This window comes from Anomaloglossus baeobatrachus, chromosome 4 (assembly GCF_048569485.1).
Source record: "Anomaloglossus baeobatrachus isolate aAnoBae1 chromosome 4, aAnoBae1.hap1, whole genome shotgun sequence".
In the NCBI taxonomy this organism is placed as follows: Eukaryota; Metazoa; Chordata; class Amphibia; order Anura; family Aromobatidae; genus Anomaloglossus; species Anomaloglossus baeobatrachus.
The window spans coordinates 224,332,025-224,351,659 of NC_134356.1; the positions used below are offsets into that span (position 1 = coordinate 224,332,025).

Below are 19,635 nucleotides of genomic sequence, written 5' to 3' on the forward strand. Positions count from 1 at the left end.
ATGAAGCTTGCAATAGAGCGCAAGTCACACACATGTGAAGCACCATGTATCTTATGTGATGTTTATGCAGCAGGACCAGTGTCTTCTATGTAATATATATGCTCCAGTTCCAGTGTCTCCTATGTGATGTGTATACTTCAGCTCCAGTGTATCCTAGATGATGAATATTCTCAAGGCCCAGTGTATCCTATGTGATATGTATGCTCCAGCCCCAGTGTCTTCTATGTGATGTATATGCTCCTGGTGTAAGGAAGGGGCCTGGTGAAGAGAGGGGGGGGCGCCGCTGATCTCAGACCGGGGGGCGGGCGCCGCTGATCTCAGACCGGGGGGGGCGGGTGCCGCTGATCTCAGATGGGGGGGGGGGGCACCGCTGATCTCAGACCGGGGGGCCTGTCTACCCCAGCCCCTGCCGTGCCTCAGCTAGATGCGCGGGTGGGCTCTGAAATGCATCACGGGCAGGTGAGCATAATGGGAATCATGTGTTATGTGCTGTCTGCATGTGTTATGTGCTGTCTGTATGTGTTATGTGCTCTCTGTATGTGTTATGTGCTGTCTGTATGTGTTATATGCTGCCTGATGTGTTATGGGCTCTCTGTATGTGTTATGTGCTGCCTGTATGTGTTATGTGCTCTCTGTATGTGTTATGTGCTGCCTGTATGTGTTATGTGCTCTCTGTATGTGTTATGTGCTGCCTGTATGTGTTATGTGCTCTCTGTATGTTATGTGCTCTCTGTATGTGTTATGTGCTGCCTGTATGTGTTATGTGCTCTCTGTATGTGTTATGTGATGCCTGTATGTGTTATGTGCTCTCTGTATGTGTTGTGTGCTGCCTGATGTGTTATGTGCTCTCTGTATGTGTTATGTGCTGCCTGTATGTGTTATGTGCTGCCTGTATGTGTTATGTGCTGCCTGTATGTGTTATGTGCTCTCTATATGTGTTATGTGCTTTTTGAATATGTTATGTGCTGCCTGTATGTGTTATGTGCTGCCTGTATGTGCTATGTGCTGTCTGTATGTGTTATGTGCTGCCTGATGTGTTATCTGCTCTCTGTGTGTGTGTTATGTGCTTCCTGTATGTGCTATGTGCTGCCTGTATGTGTTATGTGCTGCCTGTATGTGTTATGTGCTCTCTGTATGTGTTATGTGCTGTCTGCATGTGTTATGTGCTGTCTGTATGTGTTATGTGCTGCCTGTATGTGTTATGTGCTCTCTATATGTGTTATGTGCTTTTTGAATATGTTATGTGCTGCCTGTATGTGTTATGTGCTGCCTGTATGTGCTATGTGCTGTCTGTATGTGTTATGTGCTGCCTGATGTGTTATCTGCTCTCTGTGTGTGTGTTATGTGCTTCCTGTATGTGCTATGTGCTGCCTGTATGTGTTATGTGCTGCCTGTATGTGTTATGTGCTCTCTGTATGTGTTATGTGCTGCCTGTATGTGTTATGTGCTCTCTGTATGTGTTATGTGCTCTCTGTATGTGTTATGTGCTGCCTGTATGTGCTATGTGCTGTCTGTATGTGTTATGTGCTGCCTGATGTGTTATCTGCTCTCTGTGTGTGTTATGTGCTTCCTGTATGTGCTATGTGCTGCCTGTATGTGTTATGTGCTGCCTGATGTGTTATCTGCTCTCTGTGTGTGTTATGTGCTTCCTGTATGTGCTATGTGCTGCCTGTATGTGTTATGTGCTGCCTGTATGTGTTATGTGCTCTCTGTATGTGTTATGTGCTGCCTGTATGTGTTATGTGCTCTCTGTATGTGTTATGTGCTCTCTGTATGTGTTATGTGCTGCCTGTATGTGCTATGTGCTGTCTGTATGTGTTATGTGCTGCCTGATGTGTTATCTGCTCTCTGTGTGTGTTATGTGCTTCCTGTATGTGCTATGTGCTGTCTGTATGTGTTATGTGCTGCCTGATGTGTTATCTGCTCTCTGTGTGTGTTATGTGCTTCCTGTATGTGCTATGTGCTGCCTGTATGTGTTATGTGCTGCCTGTATGTGTTATGTGCTCTCTGTATGTGTTATGTGCTCTCTGTATGTGTTATGTGCTGCCTGTATGTGTTATGTGCTCTCTGTATGTGTTATGTTCTGGCTGTATATGTTATGTGTAGAGTTGAGCGCGGTTCGTGGTTCGTGGTTGTCCAGTTTGCGGTTCGAGTGATTTTGGGGGCTGTTCTAGATCGAACTAGAACTCGAGCTTTTTGCTAAAGCTCGATAGTTCTAGATACGTTCGAGAACGGTTCTAGCAGCAAAAAGACAAGCTAATTACTAGTTGGCTTTCCGCTGTAATAGTGTAAGTCACTATGTGACTCACACTATTATGAAATTACAGCGCATTCAGATCACTGCTGTTTGGATGCCATTTTTTTTTTTTTTTCCTTGTCTTCCTTCCCTAAGCGTGCGCGTGTATTGGGGCGGGCCAGCATGTCAGCCAATCCCAGACACACACACAGCTAAGTGGACTTTTAGCCAGAGAAGCAACGGCATGTGTGATAGGATGTCCATGTCACATGTCCCTGCATTATAAAAACGGACATTTTCCTCCAGCACGCCATTATCTGCCTTCTGCGTCCTTGGTGTCAGTCACCGCTGGCGTAGCTCCTGTCTCCGATACTGCTGTGTACGCGCTACACACAGCGCTATACAGAATAGGGATAGAAGTTTCTATTAGTCCTTGTAAGGGCTAATACCAGCAGGGTCAGAGCCATAGGTGACAGTCAGGTCCGTGAAAACAGATTTTAACAGCTACACAAGATGACAGCGTCTGTGTAGCTAAGGTCAGGGATTTCCTCGCTGCATTTCCCCATTAGGAGGGATAGAAAGTGAGGCTTCCTTTCTTCTACCCAGACCCACAACCCTGCCACTGTACCCTCCTGCCCTTTGCACACTCAAGCTCATTGTTACTAAGCCATTATACTAGCAAACACTGAGTAAACTTAGTGGCATCCTAAAAGTGGCTGTTGGACTTCCATTAGTGTCCCACTGGTGCAAAGCTATTTGCAGCACCACTGCATTGCACACTCAAACTCATTGTTACTAAGCCATTATACTAGCAAATGCTGATTAAACTTAGTGGCATCCTAAAAGTGGCTGTTGGACTTCCATTAGTGTCCCACTAGTGCAAATCTATGTGCAGAACCTCTGCATTGCACACTCAAACTCATTGTTACTAAGCCATTATACTAGCAAACACTGAGTAAACTTAGTGGCATCCTAAAAGTGGCTGTTGGATTTCCATTAGTGTCCCACTGGTGCAAAGCTATTTGCAGCACCACTGCATTGCACACTCAAACTCATTGTTACTAAGCCATTATACTAGCAAACACTGATTAAACTTAGTGGCATCCTAAAAGTGGCTGTTGGACTTCCATTAGTGTCCCACTAGTGCAAATCTATGTGCAGCACCTCTGCATTGCACACTCAAACTCATTTTTACTAAGCCATTATACTAGCAAACTATGCTGCCAGTTTAAGGGCCGTAGTTGCATTGTCAGGGATAGTTATTGTTATTTATTCTGCTATTAATAAAGATAGACCACCGCTGCAATCTACACCACCTCTCAATTTTTACTACCACATTTTAAGTGCACAATCTTGTCGCAATCAAAATGAGTGGCAAAATGACAGATGCTGGTGGAAAGGGGAAGAGGCGTGTTGGAAACGGAAAAAAAGGGTTTGTCCATGGGGAAGGTGGCAAAGCTCCATTAACATCTGCTGAAGATAGACCATCTTCCAGCAAAAGTAAGATGTCTACTACTTACTGTGGACAATCCGATGTGCTCCCTTTTTTACGGACACGAACAACTGGAACAAAGGTAGATGATGGCCAAAAAAAGAAAATGCTTGAATGGATCTCAAGTGGTCCAACAAGTGCCCTCTCCTCCACCTCAACTACTGCATCCAAAAAACACCAGTCCTCTGAGTTGTCATCCCAATCACACTTGCTTTCTCCCAGCTCTGAAGTCTCCATCCGCCCTGCACAGTATGGTGGAACTGAGATGGCTGAGTCTGCAGAGCTGTTCAGTCACACTATAGCCTGGGAATCAGAGGTCTGCTCCCAAGCTACAGTGAGTACAGACCAGGAAATGGTCTGCAGTGATGCCCAGAACCTTTGTGACTTAGATTCAGGCCGTGATAAACAAGTTTCTGAGCATAATGTTGACCCTTATTCACAAACTGAAACACCTGTTGTAATAGACAATGAGGAACATACTGATGACGATGAGACACAGATACCAGATTGGGATGACAGCTTAAATATTCGGTCAGGGCAAGAAGAGGCTCGGTCTGAGGGTGAGGGGAGTGCAAACACAACAATTGATGAGGAAGTTCTAGATCCCACCTACTGTCAACCCACAGTCAGGCCCTCGAGGAGGTCAACAGAGACGGTGGAGGAGGATGCAACTGACGACGAAGTTACCTTGCGCCTTCCTGGACAGAGTCGGAGTACTGGTAGAACGTCTACAACTGCATCCTCAGCCACCACTGTGCCTCTGAGCACTAGTCGGGGTGGATCAGTAGGTCGCATGCCCTCTAAGCCTTGCCTAGCCTGTTCCTTTTTTGACATAGCAAAAGATCGCCCAAATTATCTGATCTGTAAATTTTGTCGTGATTCTGTTAGTAGAGGGCAAAACCTCAGCAGTTTGACAACTTCATCCATGAATCGTCACATGAATCATATGTCCCAGTGGGAAGCTCACCGTGCTGCAATGCGGCCTAGCGGAGCGAACCATCCACCGCCTGCCCCTTCCAGTGCATCCGCACGCTCTTCATCTTCTAGGACTGTGGGGACAGCTGTCACACCTGGTTTTCCACGCACAACTTCCACCACTGTAACCACAACAGGCAGTTTGCTTGGTAGGTCGTCAGTTGGTTTGGAAGGGGAAACAAGTGCGTGTGTACAGCTCTCTCAGATATCGATAGCACCAACAATGGATGAAGGCAACATCATGTCTACGCCTGCACTTTCCTCACAAACCTGCATTTTTCCAGGGATACCCTACTCAACACCATCTACACACAACAGCCAGATCTCTGTCCCTCAGATGTGGACAAATAAAAGGCCATTTCCTGCGACCCATGACAAAGCTAAGAGGTTGACTTTATCCCTCTGTAAGCTCTTGGCTACCGAAATGCTGCCTTTCCGCCTGGTGGACACACAGGATTTTAGAGACCTTATGTCTGTCGCTGTGCCCCAGTACCAGATGCCCAGTCGCCACTACTTCTCTAAGAAAGGTGTGCCCGCGCTACACCAGCATGTCGCACACAACATCACCGCTTCCTTGAGAGACTCTGTGTGTGAACGGGTGCATTTCATCACCGATACTTGGACCAGTAAGCATGGACAGGGACGTTACATGTCGCTTACTGGGCACTGGGTAACTATGGTGATAGATGGTGAATGGTCTGCTGCACAAGTCTTGCCGTCCCCACGACTTGTGTGTCAATCCTCTGTCTGTCCAAGTTCCGCCACTGCTTCTGCCTCCTCCACCTCATCTGGGTCCTCCACCTCCGCCCCAAGCCTGCCTGGTCAGGCCACCAGCATTCTCACTGAGCAGAAGGAATCACGCACCCCTCATTACTATGCTGGCAGCAGAGCGCAACGGCATCAGGCGGTCTTTAGCTTGAAATGTCTTGGAAATAAGAGTCACACAGCGGCTGAGTTGTGGGCAGCTCTGGAGACTGAGATTAATAAATGGTTGTCTCCACTCAACCTGCATCCTGGTAAGGCCGTGTGCGACAATGCTGCAAACCTGGGTGCGGCCCTTCGCCTGGGCAAGGTGACACACGTGCCTTGTATGGCTCATGTGTTGAACCTTGTTGTCCAGCAATTTTTAACACACTATCCCGGCCTAGATGGCCTTCTGAACAGGGCACGAAAACTGTCTGCTCACTTCCGCCGTTCAACCACCGCTGCTGAGCGACTTGCATCGCTCCAGAAGTCTTTCGGCCTGCCGGTTCATCGCCTGAAATGCGATGTGCCAAAACGCTGGAATTCGACTCTCCACATGTTACAGCGACTGTGGCAGCATCGCCGAGCCCTGGTGCAATACGTCATGACGTATAGCCTGGGCCAACGAGATGCAGAGGTGGGGAAGATCACCCTGATGGAGTGGTCTCAGATCAAGGACCTATGCACCCTTCTGCACAGTTTCGACATGGCGACGAATATGTTTAGCGCTGACAATGCCATTATCAGCATGACAATTCCAGTCATTTACATGCTGGAGCACACGCTAAACACTATTTGGAGTCAGGGGGTGGGACAACAGGAAGGGGAGGAACTACAGGAGGATTCATATGCGCAAGACACAACAACATCACCAAGGTCCAGACGTTCATCATCACCAACGCGGCAGGCATGGGACCATGGGGGACAGGGATCAACAAGGGCGCATGGTAGCAGGCGAAATGTTGAGGAAGGTGAAGGAGAACATGAAGAAATGGAGGACGAACTGTCCATGGACATGGAAGACTCAGCGGATGAGGGAGACCTTGGTCAAATTTCAGTTGAAAGAGGTTGGGGGAGATGTCAGAGGAAGAAAGAACGGTTAGCACCTCTATGCCATAAACACAGCGTGGACTTGGTCCGCATGGCTGCGCAAGACACATGAGTGCCTTCTTGCTGCACTACCTCCAACATGACCCTCGTATTGTCAAAATTAGAAGTGACGATGACTACTGGCTTGCCACACTATTAGATCCCCGGTACAAGTCCAAATTTTGTGACATAATTCCAGCCATAGAAAGGGACGCACGTATGCAGGAGTATCAGCAGAAGCTGTTACTCGATCTTAGCTCGGCTTTTCCACCAAACAACCGTGCAGGTGCAGGGAGTGAATCTCCCAGTTGTAACTTGACAAACATGGGACGGTCTCGTCATCTTCAACAGTCTACCCGTACCAGTAGCACCGTATCTGGTGCTGGTAACAGCAATTTTATTGAATCTATTCATAATTTTTTTAGACCCTCCTTTGCAAGGCCACCAGAGACAATAAGTCTGACACATAGTCAACGGCTGGAGAGGATGATACAGAAGTATCTCCAAATGAACATCGATGCCATTACTTTGCAAATGGAGCCTTGCTCATTTTGGGCTTCAAATCTTGAAAAATGGCCAGAGCTCTCCACTTACGCCTTGGAGATTTTGTCGTGTCCAGCTGCCAGCGTTGTCTCTGAACGTGTCTTCAGTGCTGCTGGGTGTGTGCTGACAGATAAGCGCACGCGTCTGTCCAGTGACAATGTGGACAGACTAACGTTCATCAAAATGAACAAGTCATGGATCCACAAGGAATTTACTACCCCTGTGTCATCCTGGGGAGAGTAAATGCTTGTGTATTTTGAATGTGCTTGATGCAAATCTAGCTGTGAAGTGTACAACTAGGGCACAAGTGCTGCCACTGATGGGGTGTCTGTGTGGCCCAATTTTTGGAAAAAAGGGAGACTCTTCTTGGAGTAACCCTTGCTGTGTTTTTAAAAATGATCCAAGATGAACAGCGCTGGGATCAGGAAAGACTTTGCTACCTACCCCGGTGTCATCCTGGGGACGGTTAAGTATGGCGTATTTTTGAATGTCCTTGATGCAAATCTAGCTGTGAAGTGTACAACTGGGGCACAAGTGCTGCCACTGAATGGGTGGGTGTGTGTGGGGCCCAATTTTTTGAAAAAAAGGGAGACTCCGCTTGGAGTAACCCTTGCTTACATTGTTTTTAAAAATGATCCAAGATGAACAGAGCTGGGATCAGGAAAGACTTTGCTACCTACCCCGGTGTCATCCTGGGGACGGTTAAGTATGGCGTATTTTTGAATGTGCTTGATGCAAATCTAGCTGTGAAGTGTACAACTGGGGCACAAGTGCTGCCACTGAAGGGGTGAGTGTCTGTGTGGCCCAATTTTTGGAAAAAAGGGAGACTCCGCTTGGAGTAACCCTTGCTTGCTGTGTTTTTTAAAAGGAGCCAAGATGAACAAGTCATGGTTCAGCAAAGACTTTGCTACCTACCCCGGGGTCATCCTGGGAACGGTTAAGTATGGCGTATTTTTGAATGTGCTTGATGCAAACTAGCTGTGAAGTGTACAACTGGGGCACAAGTGCTGCCACTGAAGGGGTGAGTGTCAGTGTGGCCCAATTTTTGGAAAAAAGGGAGACTCCGCTTGGAGTAACCCTTGCTTGCTGTGTTTTTTAAAAGGAGCCAAGATGAACAAGTCATGGTTCAGCAAAGACTTTGCTACCTACCCTGGGGTCATCCTGAGAACGGTTAAGTATGGCGTATTTTTGAATGTGCTTGATGCAAATCTAACTGTGAAGTATACAACTAGGGCACAAGTGCTGCCACTGAATGGGTGGGTGTGTGTGGGGCCCAATTTTTTGAAAAAAAGGGAGACTCCGCTTGGAGTAACCCTTGCTTACATTTTTTTTAAAAATGATCCAAGATGCCCAGAGCTGGGATCAGGAAAGACTTTGCTACCTACCCCGGTGTCATCCTGGGGACGGTTAAGTATGGCGTATTTTTGAATGTGCTTGATGCAAATCTAGCTGTGAAGTGTACAACTGGGGCACAAGTGCTGCCACTGAAGGGGTGGGTGTGTGTGTGGCCCAATTTTTGGAAGAAAGGGAGACTCCGCTTGGAGTCACCTTGCTGTGTTTTACATGATTTTAGAAGGGCATGCCATGCCTATATCTGTGTCTCCTCCTCTTTTTCCTTGTCCTGCTCTGTGTTTGTGTTGTGTTGTGAGTTGTTTGTCACCTTTTGGACACCTTTGAGGGTGTTTTCTAGGTGTTTTTATGTGTTTGTGATTGCCTCCCATTGTTTCCTACGCGGTTCGAGTGGTTCGCCGAACCGGTTCGCCGAACCGAACTCGAACGAGACCTCCGTTCGGCGACCCGAACTCGAGCCGAACCGCGGCCGGTTCGCTCATCTCTAGTTATGTGGTCTATGTATGTGTTATGTGCTCTCTGTATGTGTTATGTGCTGCCTGTATGTGTTATGTGCTCTCTGTATGTGTTATGTGCTGCCTGTATGTGTTATGTGCTCTCTGTATGTTATGTGCTCTCTGTATGTGTTATGTGCTCTCTGTATGTATGTGCTGCCTGATGTGTTATATGCTCTCTGTATGTGTTATGTGCTCTCTGTATGTGTTATGTGCTGCCTGTGTTATGTGCTCTCTGTATGTGTCATGTGCTATCTGTATGTGTTATGTGCTGCCTGTATGTGTTATGTATAAGATATTTGTGTCCTGTATAGTGTGCAATATGTAGCTGTCTTTTTGTCTATGTATACTATCTGTGTATACTGTCTGTCTGTCTATGTATATTATCTGTCTGTGTATTCTGTCTTTATATACTGTGTTTGTCTATGTATACTGTCTTTCTGTGTATACTATCTGTATGTATATTCTGTCTGTCTGTGTATACAGTCTGTGTATACTATCTGCCTGTGTATACAGTCTGTCTGTGTATACTCTCTGTGTGTATACTGTGTCTGTGTGTAAACTATCTGTGTATACTGTCTGTCTGTGTGTATACTGTCTGTGTATACTGTTTGTCTGTGTATACTGTTTGTCTGTGTATACTGTTTGTGTATACTGTCTTTCTGTGTATACTATCTGTATGTATATACTGTCTGTGTATACAGTCTGTCTGTCTGTGTATACAGTCTGTCTGTCTGTCTGTATCTACAGTCTATCTGTGTATACAGTGTATCTGTGTATGTGTATACAGTCTGTGTGTATACTGTCTGTCTGTGTATACTGTCTGTCTGTGTATACTATCTGTGTATACTGTTTGTCTGTGTATACTGTCTGTGTGTACTGTCCTTCTATCTGTGTATACTGTCTATGTATACTATCTGTCTGTGTATAACGTCTGTGTATACAATCTGTCTGTGTATACTGTCTTTCTGTGTATACTATCTGTATGTATATCCTGTCTGTCTGTGTATACAGTCTGTGTATACAGTATGTCTGTCTGTATATACAGTCTGTCTGTGTATACAGTGTGTCTGTGTGTATACTGTCTGTCTGTGTATACTATCTGTTTGTGTATACTGCCTGTGTATACTGTCTGTGTGTACTGTTTGTCTGTGTACATATGTATGGGACATATATACCGGGAGGAGGACATATATTCACCAGGAGGGGCAGAGACCAGGCTGGGAACATATATAACCGCATGTGCCCAGGAGAGGGATAAATAATATAATAATAATTGCAATATATATATATATATATATATATATATATATATATATATACAGTGCTTACAAGTAGTATTCAACCCCCTGCAGATTTAGCAGGTTTGATAAGATGCAAATACGTTAGAGCCTGCAAACTTCAAACAAGAGCAGGATTTATTAACAGATGCATAAATCCTACAAACCAACAAGTTAAGTTGCTCAGTTAAATTTTAATAAATTTTCAACATAAAAGTGTGGGTCAATTATTATTCAACCCCTAGGTTTAATATTTTGTGGAATAACCCTTGTTTGCAATTACAGCTAATAATCGTCTTTTATAAGACCTGATCAGGCCGGCACAGGTCTCTGGAGTTATCTTGGCCCACTCCTCCATGCAGATCTTCTCCAAGTTATCTAGGTTCTTTGGGTGTCTCATGTGGACTTTAATCTTGAGCTCCTTCCACAAGTTTTCAATTGGGTTAAGGTCAGGAGACTGACTAGGCCACTGCAACACCTTGATTTTTTCCCTCTTGAACCAGGCCTTGGTTTTCTTGGCTGTGTGCTTTGGGTCGTTGTCTTGTTGGAAGATGAAATGACGACCCATCTTAAGATCCTTGATGGAGGAGCGGAGGTTCTTGGCCAAAATCTCCAGGTAGGCCATGCTATCCATCTTCCCATGGATGCGAACCAGATGGCCAGGCCCCTTGGCTGAGAAACAGCCCCACAGCATGATGCTGCCACCACCATGCTTGACTGTAGGGATGGTATTCTTGGGGTCGTATGCAGTGCCATCCAGTTTTCAAACGTCACGTGTGTGGTTGGCACCAAAGATCTCGATCTTGGTCTCCAGAGAACCTTGAACCAGTCTGTCTCAGAGTCCTCCAAGTGATCATGAGCAAACTGTAGACGAGCCTTGACATGACGCTTTGAAAGTAAAGGTACCTTACGGGCTCGTCTGGAACGGAGACCATTGCGGTGGAGTATGTTACTTATGGTATTGACTGAAACCAATGTCCCCACTGCCATGAGATCTTCCCGGAGCTCCTTCCTTGTTGTCCTTGGGTTAGCCTTGACTCTTCGGACAAGCCTGGCCTTGGCACAGGTGGAAACTTTCAAAGGCTGTCCAGGCCGTGGAAGGCTAACAGTAGTTCCATAAGCCTTCCACTTCCGGATGATGCTCCCAACAGTGGAGACAGGTAGGCCCAACTCCTTGGAAAGGGTTTTGTACCCCTTGCCAGCCTTGTGACCCTCCACGATCTTGCCTCTGATGGCCTTGGAATACTCCTTTTTCTTTCCCATGTTGACCAAGTATGAGTGCTGTTCACAAGTTTGGGGAGGGTCTTAATTAGTCAGAAAAGGCTGGAAAAAGAGATAATTAATCCAAACATGTGAAGCTCATTGTTCTTTGTGCCTGAAATACTTCTTAATACTTTAGGGGAACCAGACAGAATTCTGGTGGTTTGAGGGGTTGAATAATAAATGACCCTCTGAATAAACTTTTCACAATTTAAAAAAAAAATAAAAAAAGAAATAACATTCTTTTTTGCTGCAGTGCATTTCACACTTCCAGGCTGATCTACAGTCCAAATGTCACAATGCCAAGTTAATTCCGAATGTGTAAACCTGCTAAATCTGCAGGGGGTTGAATACTACCTGTAGGCACTGTATATATATATATATATATATTTTTTTATATATATATATATATATATATATATATACATATATAATATGTATGTAATATAGATATAATTACACACACACTAGGAGGCCCCTGGGATGGGTCATATATACCAGAGTGTGATAGATATATACCTGAAGGCCCCCGGGGTGTAACATATATACCAGGAGGAACACATATACACCATGAGTGGCCCAGGAAGGGGACATATATACGAGAAGGACATATATACCTAAATAAATAAACAAGGATGGTGGCATATATACCAGGAGTGGCCCAGAAAGGGGTCATATGTACTAGGAGGGGGAGATATATACCAAGAAGGAGACATATATACCAGAATGTGCCCAGGAGGGGGATGTACTGTATATAGTACATACATACATGTTTTTGCAAGAGTGGCAGTGAGACTGTAGGAAGTTTGAGCGGTGGAGGCGGAGCTGGGGTAGAGCCTGGGCGGAGTCCCAAGGGGGCCCGAAAATTTTGCCAGTATGGGGCCCTGAAATTCCTAGTGGCGGCCCTGCCAGGCACAGTAGTAATGCCCTGATGGCGGCCCTGTGCTTCAGCCCCAGTATATCCTATGAGATGTATGTGCAACAGTCCCAATATATCATATGTGGTGTATGTATTCCAGGCCCACTCTCAACTTACCAGTTCATGGAGGGGGTGATTGCCCAGTATTAGAATCGCACACAGATGAAGCTTGAAGTAGAGTGCAAGTCACACACATGTGAAGCACCGTGTATCTTATGTGATGTTTATACAGTAGGACCAGTGTCTTCTATGTAATGTGTATGCACCAGTCCCAGTGTCTCCTATGTAGTGTGTATGCTCCAACCCCAGTGCATCCTTTCTGATGCATATGTATCAGTTCTAGTGTCGTTTATGTGATGTTTTTCCACTGGTCCTAGTGTCTTCTATGTATGTATATACTCCAGTCCTAGTGTCTCCTATGTGATGTGTATACTACAGCGCCAGTGTCTCCTGTGTGATGTATATGCACCCGTCCCAGAGTATCCCATGTGATGTATATGCACCAGTCCCAGTGTCATCTATGTGATGTTTAAGCACCAGTCCCAGCATCTCCTATGTGATGTATATGTTCCACTGTTTTTTAAGTAATGTATATGCACCAGCCTAATTGTCTCCCATGTAATCTGCAATGACGAGCAATATTTACAAAAATGTGAGAGCTATACTCATTTTTGTGATATCCTGTGGATGCACGGACTTTAAGTATTCAATTCATGTTTTTTATAGAACACATTATAAATCTGACCTAGTGGCATACATAATTTTGGCTCAGTTTGGTATTTTAAAATCTTAAAGAGATTGGGCTTTTTTTATTGATGCTTAGCATAGTGCAACAGTGCATAATAATAAAGTTAAAGTTAAAGGGTTTGGCTACTACTAAAATATTATTGCCCTATCCTTAATGTAGGCCCTCAGTATCTGATCGGTGGGTAAGTAAGACATGTGGTAAGACACTTTGTACCACTACTGATCAGCTATTACTGGCACCAGTGTTGTCAGAACTTTCTCGGATGTGGAATGTACCATGGTTGGGGGCAGTAGCCATGGGCTAGGTACTCATCTTTCATGTCCCGCCATGTTAAATGAAACTGTGGGTCCTGGCTAGGTGTGTATCTCCGTGGTGTGCTTTACCTGGATGATACGACTCCGCAGACTGCTGCCTGCCAATGGATACAGCAGGCCAGGACCAGATTGTTCACATTGAACTGTTCTTTCCTTTCCAAGCTCAACTGTGTGACAAAACAGCAATTTTTGTCCACATATACGGAATCACTGCCTTTGGAAGAAATTGCATACCAAACTATGTGGTCCATTTTCTCCTATTATTCCTTATGAAAATTACAAAAACAATATGTTAGTGGAAAAAAAGAAATTTTCGCTTTCACATCCAAATTTTAAAATGTTTGTTAAGCACCGATGGGTTCAAAGTGCTCAACACAACTCTAAATTAATTCCTTCAGGAGTCTAATTTCTAAAATTGGGTCACTTGTCAGGGGTTTCCACTGTTTTAGTATGTCAAGGAGTCTACAATCTGTTTCACTCAAATTTGAATTCCAAAAATCAAATAGCACTCTTCTATTCTGGACCCTGCTAATAGCTCAAATAGTAGTTTTTGACCATGCATAGGTTATTGCCACATTCAGTAGAAATAGCATAAGAAATTATGAGGTCAATTTTCTCCTTTTGCTACTTGTGAAAATTACAAACTTGGGGCTAAAATAACATTTTACTGGGAAAAAATGATTACCAAGCCCAAATGTTATAAAATTTTGTCAAACTCCTGTTGGTTCAAAATGCTGAACACATACCTAGATTAATTAATTGACAAATTTAGTTTTCTAACTGGGGTCACTTGTGGGGGTTTCTGGTATTTTTAATTTCAGGTGCTCTGCAAATGAGACATGGCATTCGTAATCTACCTGAACTAAATTTACACTCTAAATAGCGCTTCTTCTCTTCCGAGCCCTTCCGTGTGCCCAAACAGCAGTCTTTCAACACATATGGGATTTTGTCATGTTTGGAGAAATTAAGTAATACATTTTAGAGTTTATTTTCTCCTATTACCCTTTGTGAAAATGAAAATTGTGCTTCTAAAAATTCTAATGTAAAACATGTAATTTTTGATTTTTTCAATCCCCTTGCCTTACTTTCTATCTGAAGGATTAACAAATTTCCTAAACGCAATTTAGAATAATTTGAAGGGCACAGTTTTTAAAAGGGTCTCACTTCTGGGGGTCCTCTAATGTATAGGCCCCTCAAAGTCATTTCAAATCTGAATAGGACTATAAAAAATTAGATTTGCAAATTTTTTTTGAAAGAAATGAAAAATTGCTGCTAAATTTTAACCCTTCTAACATGATAACAAATTAAAAGGATGCTTGAGAAATTATACTGACGTAAAGAAGACATGTAGTAAATGTTATTTAGAAAATATTTTTTGTGTTATGACTTTCTGGTTTATCGATATAAGCATTGAAAGTTTGAAATTCGATAATTTTCATCAAATTTCAAATATTTTCACAAAAAACCCAATCAATTTAAATTTACCGCTAACATAAAGTACAATGTGTCATGAAGAAACCATCTCAGAATCACCAGGATATATAGAAGCATTCCAATATTATGACTGTATAAAGTGATACTGGTCCGATTTAAAATAATAGGGCTTGGTCATTAAGCTGAAAATTGACTCGGTCACTAAGTGATTAATTAACTAATTTGGTTGTTTAAATAGAACTCACACCTTTCATAGTGTGTGACAGCACAAAATAACTGCAAGAAATCCATGCAATCATTAAATGAATATTCAAAGCCCATGCAGATGTCATGCAGATGAAAGGTTTACATAAAAAGTGAAAAAAAATGAAAAAATTATGTAGTGCTTTAAATATCTTAAAGGGGTGGTTCACTAGTAAGCATTATTGGTCACATCGATATAACGTTGAGAAACAAGATGTCTCTCAAATACTTTGTGTTTGCAATAGTGCCTGTGAGTGGCGCTATTGCGGTCCACTCATTCCCATCGCGTGACCCTTGGGCTACGTGACCTCTGAAATCTGGTGATGGCACGTCAATTTCTGGTTGACTCGATGTCACCGAGACTGGCCCCAGTTTCCATGAGTGACTGGGCTGTGGGCAGCATTTCACCGCTCATTACAGCCCAGCATGTGGCGCACTCTCTCCTTCACTGTAGAGCACCGCAAGCAGGAGCGATGCTGGGCTGGGGGTCACGCGATGGGGATGAGCGGACCACAATTGCACTGCTCACAGGCACTACTGCCAACACAAGGTATTTGAGAGAAGCCTTGTTTCTCAACGTTACATTGAGGTGGCTTGCAAAAATAAGTAGTGAAGCACCTCTTTAAGATATGGTATGAGAAAATCATGCATCAAACACTAATTTCAGGAACTGCTTGACTGTAGCATCCATACAGAGTATCTATGACTATTTCTTCCAACATACCGTATTTATTTTCAAAGATACACTTTCGATCTATGCCACCAATATACCCTTATTTAAAAGCATTCTGACATATCTTCTACACTCCACCTGTGATTACCGTGGCACAGTTATTTTTTACTAACGCATCTTTGATGTTTATAATGATACTTTTTACAGTGAGATGACCAAGGCTAGACGTACCTCATATGTGCTGGCTATATTAAGCCTGTAAAATACAGGGAGGAAGACTTCTGCACAAATAATCACTACTAGTGCATATGATATAGCAAAGATGCTGTACATTGCTCCAAAGCGATATACATCCGCGGGCGTTCCAAGGATGGTGACAGCTGACATGAAGCTGGCAGTGAGGGACAGAGCCACCGGCAGCGCTGTCATACTTCTTCCTCCGGTCAGAAATTCTTTGGATGTTGTCTTCCCTCGTCCAGCAAAGGCATAATAGATCCCAATACCTGCTGATATCAACAAGACTGCAGCAAACACAACATAATCCCAGGGTGAGAAAAGGCCAATCTCTGTAGAAGGATCCATGGTGTCTTCGCATAGACTGCTTATTGCTATGTCCTAAAGCCGTATGACTTAGGTATACTGAAGAACAGGTTTATACATTAACAATACACCGGTAGGCTGGGTTACATCTCTTTTAGGTGCCAACCTTGATGCAATAGTCAGAGGGAAATTGAGACTTACACTAATAAGTGTGACGAAATAAAATGGGTGGAGAAGATCAGATACGATGACAATGAGGTCATTTAAAAAGTTTGTATTAGTTGAAAAAACTCAACTCCTTTTAGATAAAACCTCTTTCACAATTCATGCGCAATACAGTAGGGTAACACTCTGTATCCTTTACGAGTCAGAAAAAATAAAGGCTTTGAAAATTAACAATACACCGTATCCTTATGTACAGGAGCAATTTCTGGTTTTACCCTACGTGAATAAGGTTTAATCACTTAATGAATGAATGAATGAATGAATGAATATAAAAAAATTTGTTTAAAAGAACTGAGAGTCCTCAGTGATTGATACCCGATCAGTGTGATCTTTATCAAACTGAATGAATATACTACTTTCTAATAAAGTTTACGTCTTTCTTTCTCATTTTGTTCTTCGATAAGAAATACTTACAATTTTCTAGGTAATGTTTGGTGAGATAAATCCATGAGCTCTAGCTGCACAAATCTCTCTGGTTGTTTGTTTCCAACGTTTCAGTCTGGATTATTAGTTTAGCTGGAAGAGAAGAGCTGAGAGTGTCATATAATTATGGCATACAATACCAAGCTTTTATCAGGTGCCAGGTTATGCCAGGTGCTAGGATATTGCAAACTAGCTAAAAGTAGCTCAGTAAGTTGTTTTTTCTTGCTGTTTATGATGGGACTCTGTCTGACAGTCATCCCTTTTTATATCTTTAGTTTCAATAACATCCTCATCTTAAAGGGAGTCTGTCATCTCAAAATCACTCTTTAAAGGGGCTATCTGGGGTGTAGGTGTCACGCTCCCGATGCCTCAGCACCGCTCCTTACCCGCTGATCCGGTCGCACCATCCCGGCACCGCTCCGGACCCACTGATCCGGTCTCACCGTCATTGCACTGCTCCTTAACCACTGATCCAGTCCACGTGTCCACCGGTCATGGCTGCCGCTCCCGCTCGTGCTCTCCTGTGTCCTGCTCCTGGTCTTATGAGTCTGACTCTGAGTCTTAGCCACATGGTTCTGTATAGGACCAGGCCGCGCCCACTCTCCTGGTCTTATAGGCCCAGCACACCTGCAGCGGGAAATGACATGAGGCTGTGCTGGGTATATAAGACTGGCCTTTCCATGTGGGCGGCGCCTGATCAACGTGTCTTGAAGCTTAGTCTTATGAGCTAGGTGCTCAGGTCCTCTTGTGCCGTGTCCCGTTACCTGGACTACTGTTTGTCTTTGCTACCCGGCACCTGTACCAGTATACCGTACAGTCTTAGGAACTCCGTGACCCCAGTGACTTTGGTCTTCCCGTCCCCTGTGGGACGCGGCTCCCGTCCCGGCCACGCCAGTGCTCCGGCTGCCGTGTACCCTGCCCCCCGGTGGGGTGCTCGGTCCAGAGGATCCACCTCCTGGGTCTACCAGTCCTCCCGGTCCAGACAGTAGGGTATTTACTTCCTATTGGGCTAAGAACTTCCCAGCAGGTAGTTACTAACTACTTGCATGTTCAACCCTGCAAAGATCTCTCCCGGCTTAAGAGGCTATCCTCTGTCTTCATTTGACCTCAAGTCAGCAAAGCAGTGCCTTCTTGTCAGGTCTGCCTACCTAATGCTGATTGACAGGTAGGCAGGGGAGAGCTGGATGTCAATCAGCAATGACATTGGCAGTGACATTTCGTCAATAGAACAATATGGAAGAGAAGGAGCTGAACTGTCGACGTAATATCACTGGAAGAAGGAGAATCATTAGCAGGTCTGTTCTGAACTGAGAAAGATTGTCTCAGGGCAGAATAGGCAGGTAGTTAGCAACTGCCTGCCTGTAATTTCTTAGCCCAATAGAAAAAAATCCCTTTAAACTAATTCCATATTGCAATATTGTTGAGGAGGGTCATTGGATAAAATACTTAATTAACCTCAAGACATCGGGGGTTCTGGAAAATCACAGATGAAACGTATTATTTCACCTTACATAGTCAGTTCAGATATATCATTGTGTGACTCACATCCAAGATGGTCACTGATGACGTCATACAGGGCCGGCATCAGCACCCGGCACACTCGGGCAAATGCCGGGGCCCTGGAGAGCCGGGGGGCCCACTCGGCCTGGTCAGTTCTGCTGCCCCTTGGCCGGGGCCCACTCGCTTTCAGTTCTACTGCCCCCAGGTCGAGTTCCGGGGACGCAGTCCTCAGCAGGAATCTGCGACGTCATCCCTTTAAGGAGCGCAGACCTCCTGGTTTGAAGTTAAACTGTGGGCGGAGCTACCGTTCGGCGTCCTGCTCAGTCCCACAGATGAAGGAGGCGCAGTGCCAGCTAGCGACCCCCAGCACAGCGCTTCTGTCTGGCACTGTGTGGGCCCCCTCTCCACCGTGACCTGAGCGGTATGTGCCCTCCCTGCCCCCCAATTTATGTGCCCCGGTGAGCTGTATGGGCTTATCCCCCCCCCCGAGATGTATGCCCTGCCTGCCCCCCCGGTGCCGTATGAGCTGTGTATTTGGGCTCCGCAGAGCCGCATATGTGGGCCCCCCAGAGCCGCGTGTGTGGGCCCCCCAGGGCGCGTATCTGCCTGTATGTATGCAGCAGAGTTATGTGTGTCTGCATGTATGTATGCAGCAGAGTTGTGTGTCTGTCTGCATGTATGTATGCATCAGAGTTATGTGTGTCTGTCTGCATGTATGTATGCAGCAGAGTTATGTGTCTGTATGTATGCAGCAGAGTTATGTGTGTCTGTCTGTATGTAAGCAACAGAGTTATGTGTGTCTGTCTGTATGTATGCAGCAGTTATGTGGGTCTGTCTGTATGTATGTATGCAGCAGAGTTATGTGTGTCTGTCTGCATGTATGTATGCAGCAGAGTTATGTGTGTCTGTCTGCATGTATGTATGCAGCAGAGTTATGTGTGTCTGTCTGTATGTATGCAGCAGAGTTATGTGTGTCTGTCTGTATGTATGCAACAGGGTTATGTGTGTCTGTCTGTATGTATGCAGCAGAGGTATGTGTGTCTGTCTGTATGTATGTATGCAGCAGAGTTATGTGTGTCTGTCTGCATGTATGCAGCAGAGTTATGTGTGTCTGTCTGTATGTATGTATGCAGCAGAGTTATGTGTGTCTGTA

General features: G+C 44.7%; 1 protein-coding gene across 1 annotated transcript in view; it reads right to left on the reverse strand.

The window, feature by feature from the left end:
- Nucleotides 1-16,439, reverse strand: part of LOC142303385 (sodium-coupled monocarboxylate transporter 1-like) — a 99,752-nt gene extending 83,313 nt beyond the window's left edge. Inside the window, exon 1 of the mRNA XM_075344691.1 lies at nucleotides 16,026-16,439. Coding sequence (XP_075200806.1) covers nucleotides 16,026-16,376 — 351 coding nt within the window. The 5' untranslated portion in view covers nucleotides 16,377-16,439. The remainder of the gene's footprint in view (nucleotides 1-16,025) is intronic.
- Between the last annotated feature and the right edge of the window lie 3,196 nt (nucleotides 16,440-19,635).